Here is a 19,422-nt window from a genome sequence, read left to right as displayed (position 1 = left end):
CCCGGGGGTGCCAGGTGAGCCTCAGCGGATCCGGGAGGGTAAGCTGAGACTCGTCGCAGCAGTAGTTGTAGGGTACCAAGCTTCGCCCTCTGCGTCCCCGCGCCTTCGCGGACTCCCGCCAGTGCAGGTCCGGGGCCCCCAGGCGAGGGGACGAGGTTGGCCTAATCTGCCAAACTTCTGGGGCATTTACCGCGCTCTGGCCGCCCTACCGATTCTTCCCTCCGCGCCCTTGCCTGCTTCTCGCCTACCCCGGGCTCCGGAAGGGAAGGAGGCGTGTCCGGAGCAGGCGGGAGGGAACTGTATAAAAGCGCCGGCGGCTCAGCAGCCGGGCTTCGCTCGCCGCCTCGCGCCGAGACTAGAAGCGCTGCGGGAAGCAGGGACCGTGGAGAGGGCGCTGCGTTCGGGCTACCCAATGCGTGGACTATCTGCCGCCGCTGTTCGTGCAATATGCTGGAGCTCCAGAACAGCTAAACGGAGTCGCCACACCACTGTTTGTGCTGGATCGCAGCGCTGCCTTTCCTTATGAAGAAGACACAAGTGAGTAGGGCGCGCCCGGGAGCTCCCAGGCTCTCCAAGAAAAATCGCGCCCGGTGCCCCGGGGAAGCCGGCGCTCCCTGGGACCTGCAGCTGGGGCGTGCAGGGCTGTGCCTGCCGGGTGAGCCAAGAGGATGCGGGGGAGGCCGGCGTGGTGTGTGATCCCGAGCCGAGCCGGGTGAGCCAGGGAGAAAAGGAGTGGGAGTGCTGAGAGGGAGCCGGTGTCAAGTTTGGAGCCTCAGCAGTTAAGTTTTGAGCTGTCAGTCGGAAACCGCAATTCCCGTCTGGTGGAAAGATTGGCTTTTGGGCCATGGAATCTTAAGTTATCACGGGAAGGCATGTCTTTGCATAGGAGACGGTTTTCCCGTGGATTCCAGGAGATTATGAAACAGCACCCCACGCGCCACCCTCACTAGCTCTCTCACTCAGATTTATTTGTGTATCCCCGAGGTGGGCGCCGGGCACCGGGAGCGGCGCGAACGCGGGTGCAGCCGCGGGAGGGAAGCCAACGCGGAGCTCCTAAGCGGCAGCTCTCGGCGGGGCGGGAACCTGCCCGCCTGCCCGGGAAACTTGGCTCTCGGCAGTGTCTGCCTAGTTTGCGGCTCTGTGTGGGCTCTAAAGAGCTCTAGTACCTCCACAATGCATGCACCTTTTTCCATTTCAGAAGGGATAAAGGCTTTTTATAAAATAGGCACCTCTAAATGATAGTGATTGAGATAATTCCCAGTGCTGCTAAATTCTGCATTATACATAAAGCGCTGTGGGTAAAACGCTGCCCGGAGGGACAATTAGATTTTTTTTTTTCCCTTGAAGAAAATACCTGGTTCTTCGTTTAGAAAGGGCCGCCATGGTGCCCCTATCCACAGTTCTCTTCACCATTGTTGATTGTTACCTCCTCTCACTTCTCCCCCTTAGAAATTGTTATGTGTTATCTGCCGCGGTTGGGTAAGGGTTGCCCTTTCACCCCCCAGAGGTTCTGTTGGAGATTGCAGTTCCTGAAATGTGTGGAAGGGGTGGAAGTGGTGGGGAAAAAGGAAATCGGGGTGTTTGTACACATCGTTGGTCTAGAATGAAGGCATCAATGTGCTCAAAATGCTTTATCAAATGACTTGCTTAGCATCATATTTTAAACAGATATCTAGGCCTGCAAAAAGTTGCAAGACTCTAGCGCCTTGTACCGGTGTGGTAAAAGGCAGGGGAAAGGGACATTGCCTGGCTAAAAGAGGCTTGCATAGTTTCTAGAGCACTCTCTAAGAGAAAAGACGCGATGTGCCTCTCCCCACTCTTACAAGCAGGTTAGCTTTCAGGCAAGGCATTGAGCACCACACCTGGAATCACCACAGCGTGCTGTCGAAATGCGAATGTTAAAGATTCTTGCAACAAAAGAAAAGTTTTATTGTAATCTCTTGATTTAGACAAGCTTTCTGCGGAATTATAAGAAGGGTAGAGACCTATTCCTTCTTATAGTAGCATCTGCTCCCATGAATAGTGGTGAGATCTGGGGGAAGAAGCTGCTATCTTCTAGTTCAGGAAAAGAGCCTAAACCTTCCTATTTAAACAAGAACACAGGAGACAGATAAGGCTAATGTCCAACACTCCAAAGCCAGGGGATGTACTATCAAGTCACTTTGAGAAGCGGTGGGATTGATTATCCTTGCACCCTTGCTTTGCAGAACAAATGTGAGCTCTGTAATCTCCTTTCTCGCTTTGATTAAATGGCTGTGTAAATCGGATTACATGGAATAATTCCATAGAAAACTAGAAAGAGGTCAATCTAGTCTGAAACATTGTGACTGTGGCATTAGTGACTCAGTGCTGCCGACCAGAGACATTTGAGAAAGCTAAGTATTTTAGATATGTGACCTGTTCGGTCACACATCACACAAGTTAAAGTGCAGGCCCTTTGGGGGAACTTGCTGATGTTAAACGGCTTGTAGGCAAAGGAGGGCAGTACCCTTGTTGAATGAAGGCATTCATTGCCTAGGATCTAATGACCTTCAAGGTTTTTTTTAAGAATACTTCTAGCGATTTCACAGTCACTGAAAAACGGGACACTGGAAATAGCCCAAAATCAATAAAATAATCTGCAGAAATGGAGGAGGGGATTAGATTTCTTTCATATTGTTAAATTTTCTAATCCAAAAATTACAAAGACATTTTCTGTGCAATGCTGCGTGGATGGAAAGTAGCCTATGTAAATCGGACACTAAGAAATAGGATCGACTATTCTGAATCTAATGTTATCCTCACCAGGGAAGAATATCTATTAATATTTAGTAGTTTAAATGGTCATTTATAAACATGGCATCAATACCATGGTTCTATTATAAAGCAACTGGTTCTGTACTTTCCTACTACCCCACATATAAAAAAATTAATAGTAATATTTTAAAATGGGGTTTGATTTGAATTACACAGCTCTCCAAGAATCATGGGGACTCCAGGTATTCTGGCCTTTCCGTCAAGCTAAATAAGTGTGAAAATTCCATCAACAACCACTTGGGGTTTGATGAATGATTCATTCATTTAGCATGTGTGGTACACTTCAGTATTTCCAATATAATGACAGAGGCAATAAATTTAATCACAGTTCTACAGAAATGAATGTCTTTTGAATTTTTCAGATTTCTGTTTGATTTTATTTTATTCAGATTGTGTGGTTTCACAGTTTCTACAGGTGTTTGTGGCTTGGGCTTAGAAAAAACATCTCTTTCAATGTGTAACTGTTTTTTAAACATAGTATTCTGATACACCATATTGGATAACAATCAAGGCACCATATTTTGCAACACTGATTAAGATTTGGTTAAAAGTGCCATTAGCTTAATGTGCCTGGTGTTATATTTATCAATGTTGTGCTTACATTTTAGTTTGGGGATGGTTTGTGAGAAGTGTCATAACTGCTGTCAATCTCAGAAATACTGAGATAAGAAACATTGATCTTGCAAACAATGCAAAAAAGGCCATTTTAGGCATACTAACCCTCAGAGAATAAGCAAATATAATGCTAATTTTCACTACTCCAAAGATCTCTTTTATGTCTGTATGAAGTTTGTCATGTAGGTGATGATGCAAGTTTACTTTGTAGAAGAAAATTAACATATTTATGAAAAGAGCATTTTTTTAGTCTTGTCCTTAAGATCACTCAATTTGGAATGTATGCTTTGAATAATTCTAATTTATGTAGCTTTTAATTGATACATTCTGCCAAGACTTTAAAACCCAAGTGCTAAGTTGATTACATTTAACATAAAACAAGGAAAATAACCATATGGAAATCTGAAAGTCTGGGCCAAACCAATTAAAATTGCTAAATTTTATTTACATCTAACTGCTGATTTGAAGATAGCAAATTCTGGGCCACATTTGTTTTTTAATAACAGGTGACTGAAATATTTCCATCACCATAAATCACATAAAAATTTGTCACTCAAATAGCAAGTCTGGGTATTGGAGGTTTTTTACATGGATTGGCAAATTCCACTACATGTGGCCTTTACTTTATATCTGAGAATAAAGCATATCTGAGCATATATGAGAAACACCTAAAATATGGTTGGTGGAAGGATTCTAGGCTCTAGCTTCTGAAGACTTAGATTCTAATTCCTGTTTTACTACTCATGAGACAAATGACCTTTGGCAAATATTTGTTAAACTTTTTGGGATTTCTGTTTTTTGTAATCTGTATGATGATTATAAAAGTTATAAAGATTTTTCTCACATGGTGGTTTTAAGGACTAAATGAAATTTTATATGTGTCTTTATACCAGCATAGTAGCTTACTATATGTACAGTTTGAATTTACTGTTCCTGAGAAGAGAGTGCCTGCTGGCCTACTTTTACAAGCCAGAGAAAAACTGACTTATTGCAGGTAAATTATGCCTAATGAACCAAGCACAGAGACCAAGTTTTCCTAAATCTACACATGTCGATTTGGTGACTCCCATGATAGGCTAATATCTGTTTATAGACTATAATTAAGACACATCAATCCAGGAATATGTGAAGACAAAGGTGATATGTGGGCATAAGAGATGCTACGTTTTTGAAGGTTTTTCTTTTAAAGTACAAATGAATGAGATAATTAGAATAGAAAATAGAAATGGAAAATGGAAATATTATCTTTATCGCTGACTCAGTTTCATATTTCCACACTCTTGCTAAGTTCTCTTTGTATGATTCTAAGGAATTATTTCGTTTTATTTTATTTTATATTGGACTAAAGAGACTTGGTCAGTTTCCCATCCCTAATATTCTCGCACTTGCTTTTCTGAGTGAGGCCATGCATTCATTTCTGTGGGGTGTCTTTGTTGTCTTTACCAGGCAACGTGCAGTGGCATTTTTTTTTTCATTATGCTAGTTTGAGACTTTTATTTTTTCTTTTCTGGATTATCTTAATGTTCCCTTTTGTAAATTAGGGCAAGGCATTTGGATATAAATCTCTGAGGAGTGATCTTTTATCTTTCTTTCTAGCACATAAATCATGAGCAGCTGCAAGAAACTGTTCTTGGTCTTACACACTGTTCTTGATCTTAGTCACGTGTGTAGCCAGAACAATTTACAAAACAAGTTGAGGGAACACCAAGATAGTTTTATAATATATGGTGCTTTCAGGGTTGTTTTGTATAGGCTCTGTTTCATAGAAACAATTGACTGTAGCCTTTCTGATTTATAGACGCAGCAAGATGTGTTTGCCTTTTCACTTAATTATGGGTATACTAAAAACTGTTTACAGGGGCTGGGAGTTTAAGAGAATTGTCATGATCCCATCTCTACTTATTTCTTTCTCTATAGAAAAAAGAGGTGGGGAAGTGATTTTCTCATAGTTGGGGTTCTTTCTTTACAATCATAATGTGTGTCATCTAAAAGAAGACTGTTCTTTATGTACCTGTCTTTGTCCTTTGGCTACATTTTACTATTTTTGTAGGCTGCCACTTTGGCTTGGGTATTAGGAGGCTGATTTCTTTTATTAACCTGGATAATAAGTAGTAGTAATTTGGAAAATTATTTGAACTCCAGGTCTTAGTTTGCTCAACTGTAAAATGGGTAAGTGAGACTAGGTGATTTCTAAGTGCCTTCTGGTTCGAAAATTCTCTATTTCTAAAGTACTAGTAAAATAGATATTTGAACCAGATGGTATTTAAGCTTCCTTCAGTTCTCAGATTTATGCAGCCATTGCTTCAGTGTGAATACACATTATAACCATTGTTTTATGATTATGAATAAGCCAATGGGGAGAAATGAAGGAGATTTAAATTCAGACTGTTCTACTTTTATGCATTTCACCTACTGCTTGATATTTCTGTGTAAAAAGAATGGTATTTACACTTTCCTGTTTTAGCAAAATCCATAGTTAAAGAGGATCTTTACTTTCTCTGTTCTAAATTTTTAAGTTCTATGAAAAAGAATTCTAAGATAAAGTCAGCTAACCAGAGGAGATAAACTTACAAAAGGTAATGCTTCCCTGTATTTGCCTATTTTTTTCTGTCCCTTTAACTTCCAGTACGTGTGTGCATGGAGTTGAAATGGAGAAAGAAAACCAAGAAGGGATCTGATGATGTAGTAGAAAGAGCACTGAGGGGAGAATCAGAGGAACTGATCCTACCCTTTGCTCTGCCTCAAGATGTGTGACCTTGGACTAGTCTCCCAGTCTTAGTATCTCTGAATCATGCCCAAGAGTTAATCCTGAGAAGATAGTGAAGATGAGAGGCTGCAGCTGGAGACACAGAGGTGGAAAGAGGAGGGAGCCTCAAGGAAAGGCAGTTCCTGCAGATGATACTATGCCAAGTCTCTCCTTGGCTGGCTTTTGTCTGGGTCCAGTACCATCCTTGGAACAGTGCTTGCTTACCTCCTTTCCTTAGCTGAGAGCTGGAGCAAACCCAGTAGCTAGCAGTAGCCTTTTTTTTTTTTTTAAGCAGTCAGAAGCTATGGCAGTCTTTTCTTGTTGACATGAGAATATTCCAAGATCAGCTGGACCCTCCTCAAGCTAGGAGAACACACATTTCTCAGAAAACAGGGCCATAACAATGAAGATAATGCTCTTCTCTAATCAGTGGCATTGCCCACTGAGCTATCCACTAAAACAAAGTTTAGAATTGAGGCAATAGTCTAGAAAATTAAAAAAAAAAATGTAGCAATGGCTATTATTGGGATATTTGGATGCAGAAATTCAGCACTTGACTTTGTGCCTGTAGCTGTTGCCTTGGGGCTCTTGAATGCTGCTGATTAGAACATGGGTAAATTGGGAGGGAGCGGGGCAATAAGGTAGCCTTTTCTGTGTTCCAGGTACACAGACGGCAGTTCAAACTTTGTCTGTTGCTCACAAAGAATGCCTTTGCTCTTTAGAGTGACCATGTAAAAGGACATGAAAGGACCACCGCAAACTCATTGGTGCTCACTTGAAAAAGCAAGCCTTGTTCACCTTTGCAGAAAGGGCATCCCCACTGCATAACTGCATCCCTGTGCAAACCTGGGAAGAAAGAGCACAGCTTGAAGGGGGGCGTTGTGTTTGTCTTGTATGCCCATACTCTGTTGCCTTTTCAGGAGCAGAAGTTCATCTGCTGAACATAAGCCCTGTGAGTGCTTAGAACTTTTCCCTCTTTTTCACCTTGACATAAAATCCCTAAAGCAGAGGACCTTTCCCTTTCAGTGTCTTCACTCTGCTCCGGGGCTGAATCGCATCTCATTATTGGCTTGTTTCACCTAAATGTGAGTATTTGAGTGGCAGTGAACCAGGTTGCCTCTAAGGAATACAACTGAATAGTGGTGGTCTATTGTGAAGGAACCTCTTAGGGCCCTACAGTGCTGAGTTTTCTACTGTTTACTTGGAGTTCCTTTCTCAGTGCCCTCCCAAACAACTGCCTTGGGAAAACACACAGATTCTTTGGCTTCGAAGAAGAGTGTGACAGAGAAAGTGTGCTTTGTTATAAAGGCCTTGTCACCCCCTGGGATGTGTTATCCATATGGATGTACTGGCTGTTAAAATTCACGTTCACTGCAGAACTTTAGATGGAGGAGTGGGGAGAAGGGAGGGTAGAGATGTTTTCATATAAAATTGTTTCTAATTTGACTAGAAAACCCAAGAATTGCAAAACAGACCTCAGCAGTCATACGTCATTATTTATGGTTCTGTGTAAATGTACAATTTAACGCTTCTGAAGTAGTAAACACATTAGGGATTTCCTTTTTTGATGAACAACCAAAAGCTCTGTGATTGCTTTAGTTTGGATTTCTGGCAGCTTTAGAAAACTGCTGTATTCCGTGGGCCCTACTCACAAATCTTTGATGTGCTCTGTTAGTCAGAGGACTGACCTTAGCACATATGTCATTCTGCTGTTTGAAAGGTACATTATCACAGTATAGGAGAATAGCTGGTACTTTCTACTTCCAGGTGGTCCAAAGTGGGAACTAAACAAAATGAGGGGATAATAAAGGGATTAGGCAACATTCATGAAAAATTCAGAGGAAATTATTAGCATAATGTTTTTACTATTTGGATGACTAATTCTATGTAGAAAAGCACTGAACTACAAAATAGGGCTTACATAATTCTTCCACTATCTTTGTAACAAATTATATATATGTATATAAAATATATACATAATGTATGTATTTATATTTATTCTTAGCCCCTGCCCAAAAAAGTGTTTTTAAAACTTTAGTTCCTGTTTGTAATGTACCGAAGCCACAGTACTCTGTGCTTTAATAATACTTTAAAAATAATGTACTTTTTTTTAATTTGAAACTAGGGTCTTTAAGAAAAAAAAATTTATTTAGGCATTTATTAAGCTTGCTTGATTTATTTCATATATAGATACACATATGACTGTAGCTAATTTTAATTTAAAATTATAAGTAGCTTCTAATAATACTAGCAAATCCTTATGTAATGCTCACAATGTAAGGACCTGTTCTAAGCCCTTTGCATTTATTTATTTATATTTTTCAATAATGAGACTTTTAAATCCAAGACTGATTTGACCATTTATTGTTTGCACTTCTGTACAAATGTCACACATAATGATTCAACTTGAAGAGATGAAATTTACTGTACTATGTGTCAAGTGTTTGGCATTTAAATGTGTAGCCATTTTAAATAGCTTCTATCATTATATTGTAAAATCAAACCATCCTGATAATAGATCATGCCAAAATGGCACTTAGTAGAAAACAGTTCCAAGATTAATTAATTCACAGCACTTTTCCGCTGAGAGGTAGTTATTATTTTTTTAAACCCCATTTCACAGATAAGAAAACTAAGACAAGGTCTTTCTCCTGCCAATCCCAGGTGTATATTGCAAAAGAGACTCAGCTGACATTAACCACAGCGCATTAGTGTGGCTTATTTAATACCTCAAAGATACGCATTCTGTTTACATGAACATTGAATCAAAAACAAATGCAACTCAGATGTTCAAAAAAGCTGCCAGTAATAGAATTTGGACAACAAAAATTTCATGATTGCAGTTGCCTCAAAGAGTGGCTCCTGCCAACTGCTCAGTAAATACACTTGGAATGTTGTGAAATGAATGGAGACCTAATTCAGGTTGTTAGATACTGATACATTTTTTATAGGCCTTTTTTCTAATGGCAAAATTTTAACAATTGTGCTAGGTCTGTTATACACACAAATGTGTTTGGTGCATAACTGGCAAGGCTACTTTGTTCACTATTTTACAGCATTAATTTTCAGTGAATGCGTAACATCATTTACTTAGTGAAACTGGAGACAATGTGAGAGAATAGCAAAGGTCTGAATGGGTATAGATCAAATGTAGTATTGGTTCTGCCACTTACCAACCCCAGTAAGTTTTTCTCTTTGAACTGCACTTTCTCAATATTTAAAATGGGCACAGAAGTAACCACCTAGTGGTAGTATTGATGTGATAATTAAAAGAGATAGACTGTCTAACATCACAGCAACTGGCACCTACTTAATAGAGCATCGTTTCCTTCTCTAAAAGAATAGTAAATCACACAGAACATTATACAAATCTGTATGCTGTAAGAAATAACTTCAGTGTTAGTAATTCCTGGCTTTGGCTATAGGGCTTTCATAAATAAAAAAATTAAAACCAATCCTTAGAGACTAATAGCTTAACTCTCTTATTTATACATTATCTATCTTGTTTGACACTCATAAACACCCTTAGCAAATTTTTTAAAATTTTTCCCAATTTTATCTTCTTTACTTTTCTTCCCTTTTTGTTGAAAGGAAATAGCTATACAAAGTAGGCCAAAGACAAGCTGTTTAAGAAGTAAAAGAGCAGCTTACTGAATAAGGAGATAATAAGACAAATTAATAAGTTAATAACTGTGAATTACTCCCCATGGGTGAAACACCATGCCACAAACTGCACAAGTATATCTCATTCGATTGTAGCAAAATGTTGTAAAGTACATATTATTATTTGGCATCATTTTTTTAACAAAGAAAAATAAAAATCTCTCTGAAGTTCAGAGAGATTAAGAAAACTTGCCCAAAATGAGAATTTAAAAAGTGCAAGTAAGTGGAAGAGTTTGTATTTGAAGCCAAGCCTATTTAAATCTAAAGGCCAGATTCCTTCTAATCACTACAATATAATGCACCAATATAGACACGCATGCATACACATACAAACTGTAAGGCTTGAACTTCTTTGTTCTTTTTTTGTTGTTGTTTCAAATTTATGTGTGGAGATGAAGGTGCATTTTAACTTTACACCAGAAAGACAGACAGCAGGCAAAACTGAGTCCTCTGGTTGAGTGATGAGCTGCTTCTGACCCCACACTCCTCAGTACTTACCAGAAGTGTAAATGGCTCTATATAAGCAACACTCCCACAGGTCAGGGAGCCTGGGTTTCCTCATCAGGCTTTCCCACCCATCTCCCCAGCAGTCAAATGGAAACCTCTTGCCTGACTCGTCTGACTGTTGTGAGGGAATCTCATTGTAAACTCTAAAGATGTCGTCTTACTTTATGGAATTAGGAATTACTTCATTGCCAGAAAGCTTTCTGTCTTTCAAATAAAGTGGTACTTTGTTGGCAGAGGGCAGATTTTAAAATATTTTAAAGTTATGTTTCAAAATAACTTCTTGGAAATAGAAAGATACTTCAGAAATTACTTTTATCAATTTGCTCTGACCCTCTTTATGTGCTGTTTTGGAAGACGGTTTTAAATGTCTGTGATCATATTAGGAAACTATTTGATAATAATGTCGCTTATGTCTGGGTTTTAAAGCTACCAGCCATTTATATTGTGGCCTTTGTTTTGTTCATTTCTTATCAATCCAACTGCATTAATAGTAAAAAAAAAAATTCTGCATTAATATCGTAAGATTTTAAATGGGTGATTGTCAGCACATCCTTATCAGCAGCATCACCTTGTAACATACTCAATAGCAGTTTAGTACAAATGAAAATGTTGACTAAAAAGTCCTGGCATCATCTCAACACAGGTAAAGGAGACAACAGAACAGAGATGTGCTTAACCAAACTCTGCAGTCAGATGGTCTGCTTTGGTTGCCTAAGAACGAAAACCTCTTAGCCTCAATTTCCCCATCTGCCAAACAGAATGAGCAATGGTACATTTATCATAGGTGGTTATAAGGATAAAATGAAATAATCCACAAAAAAGCACTTAGTCCAGTGCCGGACACCAAGAAAATACTAAATAAACATTTACTCTTGCTATTATCATTAAACAAATGGTAATGTAGTGCTTATCAATAGTGATGGCTCCTTTCTTAAAGAAAGTGACTTTAACTGCAAAATCTCCGCTACCAGAGTGAAAGGGAAAGTTGAAGCAATTTATCCAAGTAACTCCAGCCTCAAATTCACTTTTGTCCTGAGTAATGTAGTTGTTTTTATTATTTTTTTAAAACAAAAACTGAAAAAGAAAAATGTGTATAATTAGAATCACAAAAGAGTTTACCTAGAGCAAAGTTACTTCTTTCTATCATGTGCCCAAGATCATGGCACCAATATGTGGTGGCTGGCTTATGAAACAGATTCGGATTCAGAGCTCGCATTCCCAAGCTCTTTGCTTTACCTGGAATTAGGGAGACAGAACATGAGTCATTCCCATTTTGAATCAGTGAGTGATTGCCTACTTTTCCCTATATGAGTGAAGTCATTTTCAGCATCCGTAGAAACATAGCCACTTGTCAAAAGAAAATGGAAAGAACATGGCTTTTGTGTCAAAAGCATATAGATTTTACCTCTGGCTCTTGACTCTAGCTTGACATGGACCTTAGGCAATTTATTTATCTTTCCTTAACCTTCTCTTAACCTTCTGTAAAATGGAAGAATAATACTTTGCAGCTTCCTTCTCTTGCTTCCTCACTCTTTTTTTTCTCCCTTCTTTCCTTGTTCTTTCCCTTCCTTTTTTTAAAAACCTGGAAATAATGTTATATACCTAATTTGTAATCACGAATCACAATCACTCAAATAATTGTACTATTAGAAAACAATGTTTTTCAGAATTAACACGATTTCCTGCTCTACTTTTAAGCAGTAAATTATATTTCTCAAAGTGTTTGGCTCATTGGCCTTGTGTAGACTGGAAGAAGCATGGGGTTTGGAGTTAGACAGAATGAGGGTTAAATCTTAGCTCTACTATTATGATTACAGCATGATATTTATTTCCTTCCTCTAGGCCCCAATATCCTCATTGGTGTAATGGGTTGTAGGGGTAATAGTGCATAGTTGGAAGAACACAAGAATTAAATGAGATTATAGTCTGGGCATGGTGGCTTATGTCTGCAATCCAAACACTTTGGAAGACAGAGGCAGGAGGATTGCTTGAGCCCAGAAGTTTGAGAACAGCCTGGGCAACATAGTGAGACCTTGTCTCTACAAAAATATTATAAATAAAAAATAAATAAATAAATAAATAAATGAGATAATGTGTGGAAATTGTCTGACCCAGAAGTGATGCTCAATAAATTGTATCTGTAAGCTTTAGGGAATGGATTATGCCAGCAGATACATCAGTATGTATTAGACTGTCTGCTCTGTGTCTGTAAGAATGTTGACACATGTTGGCGACCTCACAAGTTGTGAAAGTCAAGAGAGTAATTAACTGAGCAGTGCTCTATATACTATACTGTCCATTCAGAGTCTTAGTGTTGTTGTATTGTTCTCAGCCTTGAGCAATAAAAAATTTAAATTTTTCAAGTACATGAAAACTTTAGTTTATTAATGTCTTCTAAAATGAGCCTCAAATTACTTTTTGTATAGTATGATCATGAATAGCATTGGAGACTCATAAATCTGGAATCATCTCTTCAAACTGTATGACTTTGAGTCACTTGATTCTTCTGATAACATTCTGATTTTCTCACTTGTAAAATGAGGTTTATAATAGTGTCTAACTCCTAAGGTGACTGTGAGGATTAAATGAGCTAATGCATAAGAAGGGCATTAGGACAGGTACCAGAAAACCTCGGTAAATGTTAGCTCCTTTCAAATAAAATGCAGTTTTGCATTCAAAGGTTGTTTGTTTGTTGTTTTTATTTTTTTTGCATGTGTTGAATTTAATAACTGTATAGAATCAACAGTTTGGAAATGTTTCCATTATGAATTCAGGTTTTATTTTCTTGTCAGTGATTCTGTTTAGTTTAAGGGCTTGGTTGTCCGGATTCATCTTTGAGTAAGTTTTGTATCAATCAAGACAGACGCAAGTTACTTTTATCAGTCCATTACTTCAGGTAAACAAGCATTCCATTCTTTGACAGAACATTAAACTGTTATGTTCTTTTTGATGGAGTGCTGATTTGTTCAAAACACTTGTGAAAGAGAGAAAACAGCTCCTGTTTTATAACTCTTTTGTAATACAAAGTTTGTTTCCAAAGGTTTTCTGGAAGTTTCTTGATTGAATCTTTGATTGTGGATACCACAGTGATTAATTTACAAAGCCGGAAATTGTGGGAAGTAATTTTGGGTTCAGTTCAGAGTGGGATCTAACGCAACAGTTTGAACCAAGACTAAAATGCAGAAATCTCTTTTAGATGTTGAAAAAGAAAAACAAATATATATATATTAAAGTCCCTGCTTTTAAGGCCCAAAGGAGAATGTAATAGAAACAGTGACGTGTGTTATTTTTGTGAATCGCTTAGGAACAGAATTAGATTTAAAAAGGAATTCCTTTTGCACTTTTCCCTAAAGATTTGTGTCCTAGCATTTGAGGAGTAATACAGGAAAGTCAGAACAAGAACTTGCTGACAGCACAGGAGATCCATGTCCTAAATTCATGTATGTGGTACTGTATTGCTATGCAGCTTTCAGGATGTCCATTTTGTTGTCCATCAAAATGTGGGGGTAGATCCTATAATTTTAAAGGTTCTCTCTAATGCACACATCTAGAGTTATTAACAGAAGTCTGACTGTGTCATTACCCTGGCTAAAATCCTCTACCGATTTTACATTACCCTCAGGATAAAGTCCAAACCCTCAGCACACTATACAAGGTCCTCTGTGGTTTGGCTGTTGCTTATCTCCACCACTCCCTGAGAGGTAAGTTTCATTCCAGCGTCACCTAACTATGTAAAATGACATACCTATATTGCTGCACTTGGTCTCCAAGGCCCTGGGGGCCTCGCATTTGAGTAGCTTTGATGGTCTCTCCTCCAGGAAGTCCTCCCTGACTTTTGTTTGCTCTTCTTCCTCAGCCCCACTCCCTACTATGTTGTTTAGTGATCTTACCCTGAGCTCCTATAGCATTTAAAAAAAATCGTATCACTTATCACATTATACTGAAGTTATTTTTTTACTTACCTAGCTAAGTTGTCTAACACTGGTATCCCTAACTAGTGAGACAGTGCCAAAATATTGATAAAGGTTTTCTGAACTAAACTATGAATTTAATGCCAAATGTCTCTTTGAGGGACAACATCCACCTGTCAGCATTCTAAGAATGGATCCAGACATTTGACAATTTTGTGCCCGCCGACCTCAGCAGACACATGAAACTGTGCATGTAACACTGTCCTGTATAAACATACATACATTGTTCAAACAGAATTTTCCTCAGAAAGAGAAATGATAAATGAGCCACTTTGGGTGGTAGAAGAGAATGGAGACAGTAAATTAAAAATAAATAAATATAGAGCCTAAAGTATAATAATAATAATAATAAAAAAAGAAAAAATAAATAAATAAATAAATAAATAAATAAATAAAGGAGAAGGTGAGGCAATTGCTTGCCATTCTTAAGGAAATGACACAATAGGCTGAATGACAGGGGCCAGTTAAAACTTGCTAATGCCAGATACATGAAGACTTAAGAACCAGAAAGGATTTTAGGGCAGAATATTGTTGATGATGATGAAGAGGAAAAATGTTGATTTCCGATGCTTATTCTCTGTGCCAGGTCCTGAGCTAAATGTGTTACATACTTTATGGCTCCTGATTCTCCCCACCTGTGAGGGTGGTGGTAGTGTGATTATTCCATTTGATACAAGAGGAGGAATGTGAGCTCACAGAGGTTGAGCAAATTGCTCAGCATTTTACAACTCTCAGTCATCAAACCTGATCTGTTTGTTCCTAATTTCTTGCTTAGTATTAGTACTGTTGACATTTTATTTTCTCACCTAGAGATTTTGTTTGTTTGTTTGTTTGTTTAATTGGAGTCTCGCTCTGTCACCAGGCTGGAGTGCAGTGGTGCGATCTCAGCTCACTGCAACTTCCGCCTCCCATGTTTAAGTGATTCTCCTGCCTCAGCCTCCTGAGTAGCTGGGATTACAGGCACGTGCCACCACGCCCGGCTAATTTTTGTATTTTTAGTAGAGATGAGGTTTTACCATGTTGGCCAGGATGGTCTCGATCTCTTGATCTCGTGATCTGCCCGCCTCAACCTCCCAGAGTGCTGGGATTACAGGCCTGAGCCACCGTGCCCAGCCGAGATTTTTTTTTGATACATAATAATTCATGAGACTATTACAAATATAGTAAATGGATTCTTCCTTCCCAGCTCACCCACACTCAAGATGCTTCCTTTAAAATTCTGTTAACAATTTGTGCTGGTTAATAGGTAGCTAGTACAATACTCAAGTAAAGGATGTTGTGTAGTTTTGGATACTGAGATGTATAGTCTTTGTCTAAAAGGGGTTGAAAGACAAATATGACAATATGAGAGGGTTTCGATGATTCTATTAGAATGATATTTATGTATTTAAGACAGATATGGTTAAGGAGTTTAGCAAAAATAATGTTTCAATACATAAGATCAGAGATTAAGTGTGGAGGAAGAAAGTTGGAGAAGGATTAACAAGAAGTGATGTTTTCAAATTTCATGTGTGGTTAGAAGCCATCGTCTTAGGGACTCAAGGCAGTAATACTACTGCTTTACAATACAGTGCCCTAAAATAATGTTACAGAGATTGCATGTACTTTAAAAAACATATATCATTTTGGGGATACTCTTTGATGCCAAGTTTTAAAAATTCTAAAGTGTTTAAAATGATACAAACTTAGAGCATGATCTGTGTTCCTTTTTTTTTTTTTTAATCAGATAAGCTTCTTGGTTTTGGGTGTAGATCTGAAAAGTTAACATTTCTTGAACCAATAAAATGTTTCCAGTTTTATATAATTATATCACAAAGAGCAAAGTCTACCTTCTGCCTTGATTTGCAAAGAAAAGCTCCAAAAAGGACCATAAAGAAGAGGAAATAACACACAAATAGTGAGCAATGAAGTAGATGTACAAAATGGTTTGTGCAGATTTGGCACTTAAAACATACAGCAGCTGAAGTACATCTTAAATTTCATTTAGTGAATATATTGCTCACGAGTCCCTCTCTTCATTTCCTGAGGAAGTAGATCCCTATTCTCTTCCATATGGTGAGAAAATCTCTTTGCTGTCCAAACAGTTTCCCTGTTTACATTTGTTCTTCCATCCCCTTCTGATTCCTCAGCAAAGCAGCTGCTTTGAAAAGAAGCTCAAAGGATTATCTTGAAATGGTTACCCACTCTCCCTCTTTTCTGCCCCAAGAAGAAAGTTTCTTTCTGTATTTTCCTAGCATTATTAAGAGTCAAGACTTGAGGCCGTAAGGTACATTTCCTATATTGTTCTTTTGTTTTAAACTTGAAAGCAAAATAATCTTCCCAAGTCTACCATGAGGATGAATTTCAGAATGCACAATAACTTGCATTTACCAAGAAAATTGTTATGTCAGAATCTTCTAAAATAGAGATAACAATAACAAGTGTGATGCCAGTACTCCTATCCTGATACATTGTAAAAAATCTTCTCCTTCCTTACTCTGTCCTACATCCTTTTTTCTTTTCTTTTTTTTTGAGATGGAGTTTTGCTCTTGTTGCCCTGGCTGGAATGCAATGGCGCAATCTTGGCTTACTGTAACCTCAGCCTCCCAGGTTCAAGCAATTCTCCTGCTTCAGCCTCCCTAGTAGCTGGGATTACAGATGCCCATCACCACGCCCAGCTAAATTTTTGTATTTTTAGTAGAGATGGGGTTTCACCATGTTGGCCAGGCTGGTCTTGAACTCCTGCCCTTAGGTGATCCACCCACCTCGGTCTTCTGAAGTGCTGGGATTACAGGCATGAGCCACTGTGCCCGGCCACATTTTCCTTTCTTAATGAATTTAGAGTCTCCTCCTACATCATAATGGTATTAGAGAGAATGCTAAGCATAATTCCATGGATCTCATGATATAGAATTGGAATAAAAGAGCTTGCCACTTAGTCATGATTATTAGCATGAAAATGTGATGATGCAGCCTATTTTGGGGGAGGGATGAAGTGTCATCGAATCAGCTCATGAGTAGTCTGGCATGTGACTTTCTGTTTCTTGCAAACAAGTTGCATGATAGGGGAACATCAACACTATTCCAGTGTGACCCTGAAGAAAAGGTAGCTGGTTTTGTTTTGGTCAAAGTAGGAATGAGTCTGGAAAGGGATTCAGTTTTATGAGCATTGTTTTGCCTGCTTTAGAAAAGATGACAGATAAGAGTCAGCCAATGCTTTGGGAAGAGATAAGATTAGCATTTAAAAGCTTAACCCATGTCATCACTTCTGGGTATGTCTTCCCTGAGTGAAATCTTATTCTTTGCATGCATTTTGAATGTTGAATCACCATGAATACTTTTTATGAATGGCTACTTTAGAAATGTTGATGGATTGCAACTCATTGGGGAAATAAGAAATTTATAGTTGTATATTACAATAAATTCTAAATAAAGCAGTATGGAATTGTTGACTTCTCAGAGACTTCCAGTGAACTTACTGCAGGACAGTGTCTACATTTCAGCTCTGTAGGATACTTTCAGTGTTTTTGCGTTTTTAATATGCCCCTTTTTGTCAATAAAGGAAAGAAACTCCACTTTATACTTATGTAGTTTCTTCAGAAAGGGAGCTCTGGGGATTTTATAGCCAGGCCAGCACTTCGATTTTGGGCCACATCTACCAGGAGAGGCATTTTTCAATGATTGTTCATTCATTAAAATTGTCTATTTAGCATTTACTACAATCAAGGCACTGTGCTAGAGGCCGGAGATACAGTAGTAAGCAGAACAGTTACATTGTCCCTGCCCTTCTTGGAGCTTATAGTCTACTCCTGGTTTTGTAGCCTGGTTTTCCACTTACATGGACCTAGAGAAGTATTAAAGGTACAAAGAAAATGGTTAAAAATTCAAACAGAAGCATTTAGCTAATCGTCACTATTTGAATTTAGCAGTTATTGAGCCTAAGAGTGAGAAGGATGACAATGGTTTATATCCAACTGATGAACAAAGCCCTCCTGTTTATCCTTCACTCATTCATTCTAAATATATTTACGAGGGGCTTCTTCACACCCGGCATTGCCTTAGTCAGTCTGACAAAACAGGGAGGGACTGAAAGTCCATATGGCACCTTATGGTGCTCACAGTCAAGTGTAAGAAACAGATAACAAGCAAAACTGGTTGGCGATGTTGCAATTCTATTGTGTAAATATGGAAACCACCTGCTGAAGATTGAATTGTACATTGTCCAGCCTTCATCTCTTCCCCATTATATGTACCTGGGTTTATTCTCTAGTCACACAATTTAGATAGTGCCAGTACCTTGGTCTGTACCATATAAAAGAGAATTTTATTGAAGGAGCACTTTTATGAGCAATTTAGTAACAGTTAGCAATACATGCAATCCACAAATATGGAGGATTATGTACTATGAGAAAGGACCAAATCAAGGTGCTAGAGGTAAGAATGACGGATAAGAATAATATAATCCTCATTCTTATACCATGTATATTCTTGTTGGGAGGAACAGATGATAAGAGTAAACTAATTGGGTAATCAAAATAATTTCTGAGAATGAAAAGTGCTTAAGGGAAAGCAAAACTGTGATGTGATGTGATAAGAGGTGCTCCTTAAGACAGGTTACCTGGGAAGGCTTCTCTGAGAAGGTGATATTTGAACTGAGTCCTGAATGATGAGAACAACTTGCCATTGGCAAAGCCCAAAAAGGAGAAAACTGGCAGCAGCAAGTACAAAGGGCTTGAGGCAGGAATTACCTTCCAGGTATTTCAGGAACATAAAGGAGGCCAGTGTGGCTAGAGCATGGTGGGAAGATAAAGGTTACTAAGGCGTAAACGTGGAGTTGGACAAGTCTGTGTTCCGAAGGTCTCTGTAGGCCTTGATTAGGAGTTCAAGTCTTACTGTAAATGTAATGGGAAGGCATTGGGAGATTTTAAGCAGGTAGTGATCATGTTTTATGTATTCCCAGAAGAAGATACTACTGTGAGTAATAAGTCCGAAAGCGAAGAAGACTGTTTGGAGGATCCCTGTAATCTTCCAGTAACAGTATGCTAAGAGCTTAGCACGAGCTAAAGTTGTACAAGATGAAATGGAGAGAAATGAGTTTTGAGATTTATTTTGCTGGTAGAAAATATGATCAGATGTGGAAATAGG

At 38.6% G+C, this 19,422-nt stretch overlaps 1 protein-coding gene across 2 annotated transcripts in view; it reads left to right on the top strand.

The window, feature by feature from the left end:
- The first annotated feature begins 289 nt into the window (after positions 1–289).
- The window catches only part of KITLG (KIT ligand), an 89,710-nt gene continuing 70,577 nt past the window's right edge, over positions 290–19,422 (top strand). Inside the window, exon 1 of one of the 2 annotated variants that reach the window (XM_054444648.2) lies at positions 290–537. In XM_054444648.2, the coding sequence (XP_054300623.1) occupies positions 523–537 (15 nt within the window). In that variant the 5' untranslated portion in view covers positions 290–522. The remainder of the gene's footprint in view (positions 538–19,422) is intronic. The other variant, XM_054444647.2, reaches the window with a different exon arrangement.

The sequence above is a fragment of the Pongo pygmaeus genome, chromosome 10, assembly GCF_028885625.2.
Source record: "Pongo pygmaeus isolate AG05252 chromosome 10, NHGRI_mPonPyg2-v2.0_pri, whole genome shotgun sequence".
In the NCBI taxonomy this organism is placed as follows: domain Eukaryota; kingdom Metazoa; phylum Chordata; class Mammalia; order Primates; family Hominidae; genus Pongo; species Pongo pygmaeus.
This window is presented reverse-complemented; position numbering and strand designations above follow the sequence as displayed.